The sequence below is a fragment of the Hyalella azteca genome, unplaced genomic scaffold (genome assembly GCF_000764305.2).
Source record: "Hyalella azteca isolate HAZT.00-mixed unplaced genomic scaffold, Hazt_2.0.2 contig17496, whole genome shotgun sequence".
In the NCBI taxonomy this organism is placed as follows: Eukaryota; Metazoa; Arthropoda; class Malacostraca; order Amphipoda; family Hyalellidae; genus Hyalella; species Hyalella azteca.
Window position 1 is genome coordinate 44,465 of NW_025947278.1, and position 14,358 is coordinate 58,822.

Sequence of the window (14,358 nt, forward strand, 5' to 3'; positions counted from 1 at the left end):
AACGTTTTCATAACGCAATCTGTACTGTAGACATGATCTGTCGCTAACTATGAGCATTCGCGTTAACCTTGATATGGGAGTTTACGTTCTTAGTAGAGTACACGTTTCTCCATGGCTGGGAGACCCTGTTCTAAAACAAGGTGAATTAACAAGTTTATAGTGCGACATGCCAATTGGAACTTAAAGAAGCACTGTAATAATATTAAAATGTGTTGTGACATATAACCTTTGTATTATTGTCATTACCATATTCTACGTCGACTCCTGAACAATGCTGTCAGGAGTGATGTTCAGATTCCTGCATCGGCTTCATAACTACTTGCATCGATATATGATTTAATATTAATTAGTTGTTCTCCCATACCAAAACATACGGAGAAAGAAGAATGAAACGCATACCTTTCGCATATTTTATTCATCGAACTCGGTCCTTCCCGTGGCTTCCTGCATGGCTTCGCGCATCTTCTTATGGGTCGAGCCTGAAACATAGATGTATATATATGGTTTTTCATACTATATAGATCCACTGAATAAACCATGATGATATATAAATAAAGTGTCGCCAAAAGAAAAATTGTGAAGATTCTGAGGTCCTGCCGAACTTATTCCATGTCATTTTTCTGGAGTAATCTCTGACAAGTTTGATAGACTCACCGATGTGTTGGGCGAAGTCGTGTTTCTGAGCCGTCTTTTGCCTGAGCTCCTCGACCGACTCGTCCTCCTTGGCCCATTGCAGAACCAGGCGCCGGCCCAATAAATGAGTAGAAAGTCCCAGCGATTGCAAAGCGCGCTTAAAAAAATATTCGAATAGAAGTTAGTTAAAACCTCACTATGATCCAGAGGCCATTCATTTTCAGGACTAAAACTCTATGCTATAAAATTCAACAAAGTAAATGAAGACTTGCAGAAATATTGGCTGTTGTGCTGCTGTTCAACCATTTTGACCAATATGTCCGGGAGTAGTTTGTGGATACAAACCCTCGGGTGTTTATCAGCAGACCTATGTAATTAGCTGCGAGTCCTCGTAACACATATTCTGTATAAGCAGTCAACTCGGCGTCTGAGGCAGGCTCTCAGTGACACAGTGGACTCAAAGCTAACTAGGTCTGCTGGTAAACACATGAGGATTTATATCTACAAACAACTTCCGGACAAATAACATCAATGAACTTCAAATTTGAAGTAAAAAAATGCAAAGAACAATTCACGAGTTTTCAAATGAAAATGTTTTCTGAGACAGCTACAGAATTTAATGACACAATAACAAACTTTCGTTGTAAGAACATTTTATTATTTTTTTATTGATGATGAAAATGGTCTTTAAAATGTTTTTATTGAAAATGTGGGGAATTTTGAAATTTTCCGTTTTTAGCATATTTGCATCCAACCAATCATATGACCTAAATACAATAATGCAGTCGTACCATAAAGAATTGAATACTGACGCAGAGAAAATAGTTGAAGGGAATAAGTACATTTATAATTAGACGATCGACTTTTCTTCATTATAAAAAATACATTACCTTCGCATCCTCCATGTTGAGGTACTCAACAAAGCCATAGCCACCGTTGTTGTATTCGCCCGAATGATGTTTCTGCAAAAACGTGCGCTTCAATGCGCCAAAAGGTCTGCAAAATAGCAAGATAAAATCAATACATTGCCATAAAATTTGTCTATATCACAAATAAAAACTTCAGAACACAAAATATTAATCATGTAAAATGAAGAACACATTTTTATCTAAGCGAAGTCATCGTTAAACTCCAACCCGCCTGAACTGGGCAATTCTGGCTAGTAGTTAGCAGAAGCCGTAATACCAAAAATAATTACGAGATCGTAACTCCGTCAGCCAATCACTAACGGCCTTTAACATCAAACGCACCAATCACAGACAAGTGATCTGCTGCTAAGTTTACTTTAGGGAGTTCTAATAGCACGGCCTCGGCACAGCTTGTGCTTACCTGAAGAGTTGCTCGAGCTCCTTTCTGGTGGCCTGGAAAGGAATGTTCTTGACGGAGATCTTGGCCGAGAGCTGCTTGCCGTAGTCTTGCATCTGCCGTGAACTCTTTACAGTTGCGCTGAAAATAGGAAAAAATCACTGAAAACTAAATTCTAATTTGATATACCTCAAGCTTAAATTAAAATATGCTTAGTTTTCGTTGTCGTAGACGACGGTTTGTAAGCGGTTCATAAAACTTTGGTGTGTGAAATATAACAATACAGATTTTGGAACACACAAGTGATTATGATTATTACCAGGCATTATTGTAAGGGCTAATGTACAGAAATATTGCCCGACGCAAAATATAGAAGATTGTAAGTCGAACATCTTTCCAATTTACGATTTTGCGTGCGGTGTTTGGTCAACAATTTACGAGACTCACGCGAGACGTTTTTCCGATAATTTTAAGAGGAGGTCGCGACCGTTGAGCGTGGAGCCGGCAAGTGAAATGAGAGCTTCTCTGGCGGATCTCTGCTTCAAGTATTGCACAAAACCGTAGCCCAGCGACTTGTCACCCTTGCGGGCAACCACCACCGACATCACTTCTCCCGTACTGCTGAAGTGTTTTTTGATGTCTTCCTCCGTGGCGTCCAGCGGTAGGTTCTGGACGTAGAGCGTCGTGTGGGGCTCCGGCTCCAGCGTTGGTGTTTCCGACTTCTTAGTCTTCACTGTAGCAGCTTCCAGCGAGGGTTCCTCATCGCTTTCTAATGTGAAGGTATGATATAACGTCAAGGCACGGTAGTATTTTCGAATGAAATCATTAGAACAAGTATTATTATAAAAACTGTATAACATTTTTAACTTCAACACAATCGTCGCTTACGAAAATACACTGGGCAAAAGTAGGAAGAAATGCCCATGAACATGAAAGTATTCCAACTTGATGATGGGAGGAGACCCAAGAGTTACCGTCGTCCGATTGTTCTCTTTTCCTCTTGAGAGATTCACCAGACGGAGGAGGCTCTTGCGCAGGGTCAGGTTGACGAGAGTCGCCGGATTTGGGTGCCTCAGTGTTGAAGGTCTTGACGGGCGCTCGTTCAAGGTACAGGAGTGAGTTTCCGAATCTTTTGTAACTCAATTCCCGCAGCGCTTTCTTGGCTTCGGTAGCACTCAAAAACTCTACAATGCCTGCCAATACCAAACAATTTAGAAGATATAATTCATACACGCTACTTCATGTGATTATTTTCAAAGGCAAAAATTAGCGCTATGAAAGCTTACTCCTTGATATTTCTGTTGAATACTGCATTCTGGTACTCGAGAGAACATCCGTTTAGCTCAAAATATGAAAAATAAATATCTGATGAACTTTACATATTAGACACAATATTAGTACAGATTTCGACAGGGGAGAATTAAATAGATCAAAATGTTTACACTCACACGTAACGCCCGAAGGTGGCATAACCACACGACCAAGTTCACCAAACTTGGAGCAGAGTTCGGCGATGTCTGTAGCTTTAGTGCCAGCAGGCAGGTGCTTCACCAGCAGCACTGTGTCCGACCGAGCCACAGACGGGTCAGAGAATGCATCCACGCTCACACCGTTGTCTTCCAAGAACCTATATCGGTATTAGCTTGTTTTAGTGAGATGATGGAAATATTTATCATCACAGACAATGCTTTGGTTGCGAATAAACGCAACTGTCTTCTATTGAAAACAATATATCAAGATCGCGACGCGTCTCGGTTTCCAGCAGAACAAGAATAATTTTGAAGTTCAAGGTCCTGCGAAATTATATATAGTTATGTGCTGGCAATAATTAATGTACAAAGTATTAGAATCTGGATGAAGTTTTTGCATGAAATAAGATGTTACCTTCGAGTCTCGTCCACAATCTGAGTTTCGCCGAGGGCTACAGTGACAGCAGCACTCTGAGGACCTTCGTTATCCAGAATCTGAGGCAAGAACATATATGTCAATAAATTTTTTTGGTGAGCTAATTATACATATACTTGAAGAGGATACAATTCAAAAATGAAAGACAAAACACGAGAAAATGTAAATTTACACGACGCAATTATTCCTATTTCCTTTCAAGAATTCTTTTATTCCTGACAAAATTATCGAACTGATTAAAATATTAAAGGTTTTTCGAGAAAATGATAATTAAACTATCAAATTAATAAGTAAAAGCCTATCTAAAGCCAGCTCTGACCTGTTCTTTTGTCTTATTATATTTCTTGGCCATGATTTCAACGACGTCAGCGCTGGAAATAAACAGCGTATTCCAGTTGTGCCAGGATCCCGCCGTGGCTTTCAGCTCCTTAGCCTTCTGCTGCTTGAACTTGGACTTGAAGGGGTTCATCTCGTCCACCTGCTCCTTCGATAGCCCGGGCAGCACGTGTAGAACGCGTCCCAGCATGGCGGCTCCGTCCATCTTCTCCCTCGCTATCACCGCCGACATCGGCTGCATGAACGTGATCGTAGCGAATCCTTTGATCTTGTGTGTCTGCGTGCACACTGGCAGCTCCAGATCCACAATTTCCCCTGCACATTATCAGGTTCGTTAGTACAGTGTGTCGGAGGCGTGGTTCTCAGTACTCTCAGGCCAAGCAGCTAAGTTGAGAATTTAGACTTGAGGCTAATATATGATTTTCACTCCTCTTTCTCAAGGAGCTCTCTATAGAGTTAGACCTATTAAAAGTAAGAACTCTGTAAAAACTTCACATTTCTTTGTATTTGTTTTTAGGTTATTAATGAATATAACACATGCATAGAAGAACATTGCGTCAACGAGGGAAAATACTCGTGAATTATTTTGCTTCAAGTCCGGGCAAGAATGTCAAGATTACGGTGAATATAGTGTTGCTTCCACCTTAATCTAAACCTCATTAAATAACACATGAAACGATCACCAATTATGGAGCAAACAAGGCTTCAAATAAACGAAATTAGTTCTCCTAAAAATAAAGATAAGTTCTCCACACACCGAACTGAGAGAACTTGTCACGGAGATCTTTCTCTGTGGTAAGATACGACAAGTTGCGGACAAATAATCTGCCACTCTCTGCCTCAGGCTCCGCTTCATGGAGCCGCTTCTCAGCTTCTGACCACGGCGCTGAGCCTTGCCTTCGCTGCACTGCATTCTCATCTCCATCTTGCTGCTGCTGAGGGCTCGCTTCTGATACTTTGACACGTACTCCCACTGCATCATCGAGAAAAGTTATAGCTATGCAGAAGTATTCATGTAAATTAATTAACATTGTCTAGTATGTAAAATTCATTATTTGCTTTAAACAGAATATGCTAAACTTTAAAGATATTTTTTACATGCAATACGTATGCACAACTCACTTTTTGAAATATGGTTAATAATGGTAAAAAATTATTATTCTTCTTATACATTGGTACACAATGTTATATATATGACTTACATAAAATGCTGCCATTCTTTTTCAATGCTTGATTCATAAGCTGAGCAGAACTAAACCCAATGAAGTATTCAAAGCGATCCTTCAAGTTTTTTCTGATAGAAGAAACTTTAATGGGACTGAAAAAATTTCGTAGATCTGACTTTGATAAACTTTTATTTTTCTTAGAGAGACCCATCTGTGCTTTCTTGGGGAACTTGCCAATACGAAGACGAACAGAAAACAGCTCCTTCCATTTCTGCACACATCAATAATATGGTACTTAGTAGCATCAACTTTAGACATGGACTCATTCACTACCAAAGTAGACATAAACTAAATACAAATTCATTTTCCATGTCATTTTCATAGCATATCACACTTTACTAATCAAACAAATCATTAAATGATATTTGAATTCAATACAACAAAGGTTATTGATGCTATGACAATTTTAATTAATATAACAAAGGTTACTGATGCTATGATAATTTTAATTCAACACAATAAAGGATATTGATGGCTATAAGAACATACCTTACATCTATTGGGGCTATGGGCCTTCACTCCATCATCTGTTTTCTTGTCCACATCATTTTCATTATTTTTTTCATTATTGTCTTCTTCTTCAGCAACTTCTTTAGTCATAGCCATCCAATACTGAAAATGAGAAAGTCATTTCATTAATTCTTAAGACATTCTTATCATTTAATTAATTTCATATTATTATTAAATTTAAATTACAGCAGGATACATGTAATAATGCATTAATGCTGCTTAGATAACCTAATCAGGACAACAAGGGTGGCCAGCAGCCACTCACCTCCCGGTCAGACAGCTCCTTTTTTTTCGCCAGCTTGTCTGAATCATCATCAATTTCTTCTTCATTTTCAGAATTATTTTTGTGATCTTTTTCAACAGACAAAATATTCTTTTTATTTTTCTTTTCTCTGGATTTGTTCTCCAGAAGGGAAACATTTGATCCCAGGTTGAGCTCAAGATAATTCATAAATTTAGGATCATTTTTGTATTTATCCAATATTTGAGCTCTGATGGATGCATCTCCTCCAGAGGCCTTGAGACGAGCCCTCTCCTTTTTCAGGCAAAGCTCCTGTTGCTTCTTTAGTAATTGCTCCTTCTTCTCTTGCTTGATCTGCTGCTGACTCTTAGGGCGTGTCGCATCATCTGTTGCAAAGAGATGATATAACTTAATATTTCTTGATCAAATTATGATGTATGATCAACATACAATCTCTACAATTGGAATTGATGATGTGGCATTGCTGTAAAATGTAACAAACTGAAACATTAAAGAAACCTTCAATGGCTTTCATAATAGTTGTACGTCTGTCATTGTTCAACTGTGATCATAGAAACAGTAATAATAGAAAACATATTTACAAGAAACTAAGCTCAGAATTTCATGATATTTCCTTACTTAAGTCCTTGGCAAGCTCTACAACAATCTTGCTGTTGTGAAAGTATGTGTTGTTGAAGGTCTTGACAGCAGCCTTGGCCTGCTCAGGCGACTCAAAGCCCACGAAAGCAAAGCCTCGGAAAATTCCATCACGAAAAGCAAGCTTTGAATCAGTGATCAGCCCTTGTGTTTTGAAATGCTCACACAATTTGTCCTGAGTCACCTGAAATTAAGAGAGTCATTAATAACATCATTAAAAGAGAGATAAGGTTTTCTGGTCGGTATATAAAGGTAATGTTTCAATAGTGAATGAAGACAATGTATACCATAGCATCATAGTCTGAGCTCCAAAATGTAAACAATTAAATTGGGAATGATAAAACATTATATTTTCATGAATTTCAGCTGAAACAACACTGCAGCGTGTAAACATTGCATCATGTGACTATCGCGGCGCGTCAAGATCGCGGAGCGGCAAGATCGCGGCGCATCAAGATCGCGGAGCGGCAAGATCGCGGAGCGGCAAGATCGCGGAGCGGCAAGATCGCGGAGCGGCAAGATCGCGGCGCGTCAAGATCGCGGAGCGGCAAGATCGCGGCGCGTCAAGATCGCGACGCGTCAAGATCGCGGCGCGTCAAGATCACGGAGCGGCAAGATCACGGAGCGGCAAGATCACGGAGCGGCAAGATCACGGAGCGGCAAGATCGCGGCGCGTCAAGATCGCGGAGCGGCAAGACCGCGGTGCGTCAAGATCGCGGCGCGTCAAGATCGCGGAGCGGCAAGATCACGGCGCATCAAGATCGCGGAGCGGCAAGATCGCGGCGCGTCAAGATCGCAGAGCGGCAAGATCGCGGCGCATCAAGATCGCGGAGCGGCAAGATCACAAGATCGCGGCGCGTCAAGATCGCGGCGCATCAAGATCGCGGAGCGGCAAGATCACGGAGCGGCAAGATCGCGGAGCGGCAAGATCACGGAGCGGCAAGATCGCGGAGCGGCAAGATCGCGGCGCGTCAAGATACGGCGCAGTAAATAGAAATTTTCCTATCTTTCAAAAATTGACTTGGGGCTATGAAACCAAACTAATTTCTTTAGATAGCTGCAAATTTAATAAACTCTAAAAATTCAGTTGTGGCTTCACTGGCTTGAGGAGTAGATTATATTCAAACTAACGTTACTTGAAGAATAAAGATTTTAAAGAATCTACCTAAGTATCATGATTTGGCTGTTTATTCTACCATCAATGACACATAAGTTGCCACTCTCCAGCCTCTGTACTTAAATCCTTGCTCATCAATAAATACTAAACACTACTGATCAGAAATACCATTTACAGTGTTCCATTTCTGCATAATAACCAAAAGGCTTTTTTGATTGCACTAGAAAGTGGAAATTTCAGTTTATAACAAAATATACCATTAATTTCTTTTGAATGCTAAGCAACCTGAGTGCTTAAGAGTGATTGATAAGTTTTAGACTACCATCAATGGCACACAGGTTGTCATTATGCAAAAACTGGAATAACCTTACTTATTGTCACAAAAACCATATAATGCTGATCAAAACTACAATTGACAGGATTTGATAACTTTATACTGCCACATAATACAGTAGAACATTGGTTAGCAAAGGCTTTGCTCTAAAAAATATCAGTTATTGACAAAGAATTTCTATAAAAATTTATCTCTGCTAAGAAACAAAATTTCAGTTAGGGAAGAACTAATTTGCTTCATGACCTGGCACGTAACACAGCTTATAAGACAACATAACGGCAATCACTCTCGCATAAGATTCAGCTTTGATTGGACGTTTGTAATCTTTATTTGTTCACATCCACCTTATCTAGTAATTTCATGCTTCATTTGAATGAATCTAGTCATGCCCCAAATTCCAAAACTAAGAATGATAGTAGTGTAGTAGAAGTTAAGCTATATAAGCCCTAAACTTATTTATTGATATTGTGATGTAATATTATCAAAATGTGTTACAAAAAAAGGCAGAAGCAACAGACACTGGATAAATTTTTTCTTGAACCTCAAAGGGACAGGTACTGAGAAAGAAACCAGCCCCCAAGGTTAAGATTTCCAATGGTCTCTAGAAGGGGGATTCCCCTATTCTCGTGTCCTAACCACTCAATCCAGAAAGTCAGAAACCTTACTGTGTGGCATATTGGCATGTGCACTTGACTTGGGCTCTAATCCCGGCTCTTTCAGATTTTCAACTATTTTATAAGCAGTTGGCCAAAGACTAGCAAATATCTAAAATGCAATAATTTTAAAAATTTAATAAAAATGTTTTGGCAAGATCTTCTGAAAGTGTAAATTTTGATGATAATGCGTCACCAAAGATTTTGCAATATTCACCCACTTTCTGCGCCCTAGCATAGGAACCAATTATTTCTAGGTAGCTAATTCCATTATAGAAAAGAATAGAAGTGTCAGCGTTGAAGAAATAGGCCCATGGCCTGTTGCTGATTCTTGAACTTTTTGTGACTAGATTCACAAGAGATCTGGCCTTTGGAACCCAATCTTTCCATAGCTGATGATTGATTGAGATAGCTGCTGGACTTATTGCCTGGTCCGTAATTTGCTAGGCACTTTAAGACTGAACATATGCTCCTGCACCACTGTGAAGAGAGTGGATGAATATTGCAAGATCTTTGGCAATGCTGGAATTGGAATTGGAATTGGGGTGCGTGGTGACCTACGGTCACGACCTTTAAATTGGTCATACACGCTGCCTAAAAAACTTTTACTAGCATCAAAAAATTAAAAGTTCACACTCCTATGTTAACAAAAAAGTTCAAATATACCATATTCACAGCTGTCCTAAGAAAAAATATAAAAATTTGACAATCGCAAAAAATTAAAACCACGTACTAAAACAATTCGGCACGTTCACACGTCTTCCCACCCTCCCCTCTCTAAACCCTCCATTCCTCAAGACCCCACTTACAACATCCTCCTCCTCTCCCTCATCATCCACACGTTTTCCAAATATCTCTTCACACTCTCAAACATAGCCGCAGTTGCTCCCTCAGACAGACCCGTAATTATCGCCATCCAGTCTTTGCTTGTTCTCTCATGCCCCACCTCGTTAGTCTCACCTCTCTCATTCAGAATCACTTCAATCATAGACTGACGCTCTCTCTCATACGCCCCACATTCCATCAACAAGTGCTCTACAGTTTCCTTCTCATCCCCATCACACATAAAACATTTATCTTCTCTCCTTTCATTCCACCTGTATGTACGTCCATTCACACCTAGCGCGCCTGCCCTAACACAAAACAGAGGGTCCCCACCTCTACTACCATCATACATACATTCATATTTTGGCATCGCTTTCATCTGATACAGTCTTAGAGAGTCCTTTCCCTCCATTCCTTGCTTCCATACCTTCAGCCCATAGTCTTTCACTTGCTCATTTATTTCTCTTTTCCACTCTTTTTCATCCCACTCTATCCCAATCGCACCCCGTACTGTCACCACCCATTCGTCCTTTGGCCCAGCGGGCCTTTGGCGCACCCATGCTTCATGCATGCCACACTTACGCACCACTGCCCGACATCTGCGTGTGTCTCTTATACACATCTAGATGTGTATAAGAGACAGCTCTCTCCCTTCATAACGAATTAATTTATTCTGTTTCGCTCATACTCAACAATATGGTTTCTAATGATAGTTTTGGTTCTTCTCTGTTGTTCTTCGTACCTCTGCCATGCTTCCTGATATTCCTGCTCACATTCCTCACTTTCATGCCTCTTTTTCCGAAGTTGCCTACAGACTCGATTACATCTCTTTCGTTCACTTCTTGCCACTCTCACATCACTACTCCACCAGACTTCATTAATTCTTTGGCTTTTGCGTTTATTCTTAGTTGTCCTTGCACATGCGGCCCTTGCAGCCTCGTTCATACATTTCTTGAGTTGTTCATTCATACCATTCACATCACTTGTCACTTCCCATTCTGTATCAGTAAGTTTCGCACTAAAGTTATCCCAGTCCACACCTTTCACTCGCCATTTACATTTTTTGTCAAGTCTTCAGTAGCAAAATTTATGCCTTCAGAATATCTTGCCGACACATTTAGATTGAAATTCTTGCATTTAATATATTCGTCAGTCTTCGGCCAACTATTTAAAAAAAAGTAAGGTTTCTGGTATGTTGGATGGAATATGGATCAGGATGCAGTAAAGCTTGTCCGGAAATCAGTTGCGATGAGTTTCCACCAAAAAAATGTAAACATCAAGTTTACGATTACGTAGTTGCAGTCACATTAGAACGGTCAGACTGCCTTATCACATGTTCAGTTGACCCTGGCTGTACAATCAGACTGTTTTTAGGGTAAAATTAGTTATTTGGGGTGACACGTGCATGCAACCTTGTAAATAAGTTCGTGGCTTGTGAATAGTTTTTCATTACTCAGCATAAATGGCTTTTCATTAAAAATTACCTGGCAACGCATCTTAAAATTACCCGGCAACGCTTAGGGCTTAAAAACCCATATATTGGCAATGCTGCATCCACCCTCTGCACCCTGGCTCCTGCATTGCATTCTCCTGCATTGTTTCTTATGGGAGAAATTAGGTATTTAAATTAACTAATGTTTTAGAGTTAGACTTTCAGTTAACATAAACCTTTCAGGAACAGATTTGAGATTACTATCATAAATGTCATTAACCAAGGCTCTACTTCTTCTGTATTAAAAAGCTTTTTTGATTGTGCTAGAAAGAGGTTGCATTTGCATAGTTTGGTTAATAAAATAAATTGTTTCTATTGAAGGGCAGCAAGTTGAGTGTGACAGTAAAGTGATGGTAATTGCTAGTTTAGAGGAATGAACTTCAAAACAAAGTTCAAACTTCAACATAAAGCTTAATTTACTCATTCATTGCTACACCAATAAAAAAAGGCTACAATCATCACATTCTTTGGCACTTTTACTTACAATTTTAGGCAAGTTTTTCACTATAATTCGAGACATGACTTCTGATTGGTACCGTGGTATTTAGTATCAGGCTTCAGCTGTTGCTGATGACTTGAAAGTGTCGAGATAGTCTAATTCGGGCCACCTGTAACGCCTAAACTGACTGGACATGACAATGTTTACATCAGCTGGTCGAGTTATCAAATTTTCAAGAACTACGATTGATATTAAGGCGGCATAAGGCGGAACGGAATTCTGATAGGACAAAATGCAGTTGAGTGAAATTTTGTTGAAGCCATAAAATTATAAAAAGAGATTTATATTCCGCTTGGATTCCTGAACTATGATTGTGAAGTAGTCGCATGAAAACTTAACCGGTAATGTTGACTGTATGAAGATTTTTTTCTATAGGAAAGTTGAAATTAAAGAAAAAAATCATTAACCAAACGTCTCAACTCATTTTGCGGTTACATTCCAGCTATTCGATTCGAATTTTATCTCTGTTTCATATGAAAGGTCGGTTCTACTGATCATTATCAAGCCGAAATGCATCTCGCCACCCATATTTCAGTAGTTTTTCTGAACTCGTGTGAAAAATATGACCCCGGGTAGAAACTAGAATCGTGTAAAACTAGAATCGGGTATGAAATTGGGTAGAATCGGATATTATGAAGACCCACACAGTAATTGTTTTGATAACCCACTCGGAATGAACATTACGACCCTCCGGGTAGAGACCAAAAGAGTATATCCGGACGTTTTGTAGCGTAACTGGAGCGTAAACGATGCAACATTGTTCTAAATGTCAGCTTTGTTCTAAATTTCAGCATTGTTCTAAATGTCAGCGTTGTTCTAAATGTAAGCATTGTTCTAAATGTAAGCGCTGTTCTAAGAATTCCACGCCTCCATTATCGACGCCTGCGTGGGGACCTCATTGAAGTATACAAGTATACTCATGGCTTATACAAGGTCCCAGAAGGATTACTAAAATTTGAAACAAGAACAAACACCAGGGGCCACGGCTATAAACTAAAAAAACAGCGTTGAAACAAGAACCAACACCAGGGGCCACGGCTATAAACTAAAAAAACAGCGTTGGAACACATCCATGCGACAACATTTCTTCTCGCTTCGAGTCACCGACATGTGGAACAGCCTCCCTGATAGCATCGTTGAAGCTCCGAGTATGAACATCTTCAAAAACAGACTAGACGAAGCTATGCAGGAGCATATGTTCAGTCTTAAAATGCCTAGCAAATTACGGATCAGGCAATAAGTAAGATCGGGTTCCAAAGGCCGGATCCCTTGTGAATCAAGTCACGAAAAGTTCAAGAATCGGCAACAGGCCATGGGCCTATTTCTTCAACGCCGACACTTCTATTCTATTCTATTCTAAATGTAAGCGTTGTTCTAAATGTAAGCGTTCTAAATGTCAGCGTTGCTCTAAATGTCAGCGTTGTTCTAAGGCATTTTACAGTCAATGATCTGTAATGTTTGAAATAAATTTCAATAACCTGGTCAAGCGTTGCAGTTCAAGATAACATAGCGATTCCGAATTCCTGGTGCGACGGCAGTTGGTCGTCAAAAAGCAACTTCATGGATTCTACATCTAAATACTAATATTTTATCAGTATTTGCACTTTATTCGTTCGAAAAAATAGCGTAACAATTGTTAAAATCTGTAAACAGAATCGTAATAAATTAAGTAATTCTTAGTCGATGTGAACTCCCCGATATGATTTTGATGCCGTCTCTTCATGCGCCGTCTTTTCTAGCGTTTCTCTCAAGTCTTCTCATAACGTAGATTTGTTGTCCATTATACGTATCGAGGTGAAGTTCTTTCCACTTGTCAGCTCATTAACACGCAACTGATTAATATGTTGCGTGCCAGAATATTCTAAATCACCGGAGGCTTCGCAGACGACAATAAAAGAAACTGCCTTATTTGTCGGTATACGATTCGGTAGTAAGTGCTACTGGAAACATTTTGAAGTGACAAAGTTAGTATCGAATTTGTGCCTTTTCTTATTAACTTCACGGAGTAAAGAAATTGGGAACGTTGTGTGTCTAAAAATTTCGAATGCTACTGTATCCACCCCATCCAAGATCATCTTGCATATGAACTTTCATTTTCGTGTTCTTCACTGTACTGTACATTTTTGTACACTTCACAGTACTGTGCAGTACAGGGTATTGTACGCTTCATAGTTCTGTGCAGTACAGTGTATTGTAAACTTCACTGTACAATACATTGAAGCAACTCTTCACTGTATTGTCCACTTGGCACGTATACTGCTTCTGGTCAATCGTTTCTGAACGCAGCGAATGACACCGACCTGAGATCGCTTCTCGCAGCGCACCACTATAAACGAGGATGTTCCATTAACACTGATCTGTTTCCGTCTAACCGTTAGAAAGTTTCTGGTTCTGAAAATTCGAGTACATTTTCATCTATTCATTAAAACTTCACATTAAGTCACAACCACTCATGCAGAACACTGTCAACTGATTTGTCGTAATTGAGATACCCTGCATCGCTTGGTTCACTTTTGTACATTAAGCATGTCAAACCATTCAAGTTAGATAGTAAATTTCTTCGGCAAGACCTACCGCGAATGAAGCCTTGTCCGAATGGAGGTGGTTGATAGACATGTGATCGAT

General features: G+C 39.7%; 1 protein-coding gene across 1 annotated transcript; it reads right to left on the reverse strand.

Annotated features, from left to right (window-relative positions):
• Positions 1-399: 399 nt before the first annotated feature.
• On the reverse strand, positions 400-11,916 carry LOC108677277 (probable RNA-binding protein 19). The gene is made up of 15 exons (XM_018165484.2): positions 11,719-11,916; positions 6,796-6,997; positions 6,181-6,542; positions 5,895-6,017; positions 5,382-5,616; positions 4,937-5,152; positions 4,163-4,494; positions 3,823-3,902; positions 3,387-3,565; positions 2,913-3,131; positions 2,386-2,707; positions 1,963-2,079; positions 1,524-1,629; positions 655-790; positions 400-479 (listed from the first exon to the last, which is right to left on the reverse strand). Exons 1-15 carry the CDS (start codon positions 11,752-11,754, stop codon positions 412-414), a joined length of 2,733 nt encoding a protein of 910 aa, XP_018020973.1. The 5' UTR covers positions 11,755-11,916; the 3' UTR covers positions 400-411.
• Positions 11,917-14,358: the final 2,442 nt, after the last annotated feature.

Excerpts from the sequence above, each read along its gene's own strand:
- LOC108677277 (XM_018165484.2), bottom strand. The coding sequence starts at position 11,754 with ATGTCTCGAATTATAGTGAAAAACTTGCCTAAAATT. Across the intron at positions 6,998-11,718 it reads TGAAAAACTTGCCTAAAATT|GTGACTCAGGACAAATTGTG; the intron begins GTAAGTAAAAGT and ends TCTTAATTTCAG. Across the intron at positions 5,617-5,894 it reads ATAGCCCCAATAGATGTAAG|AAATGGAAGGAGCTGTTTTC; the intron begins GTATGTTCTTAT and ends TGATGTGTGCAG.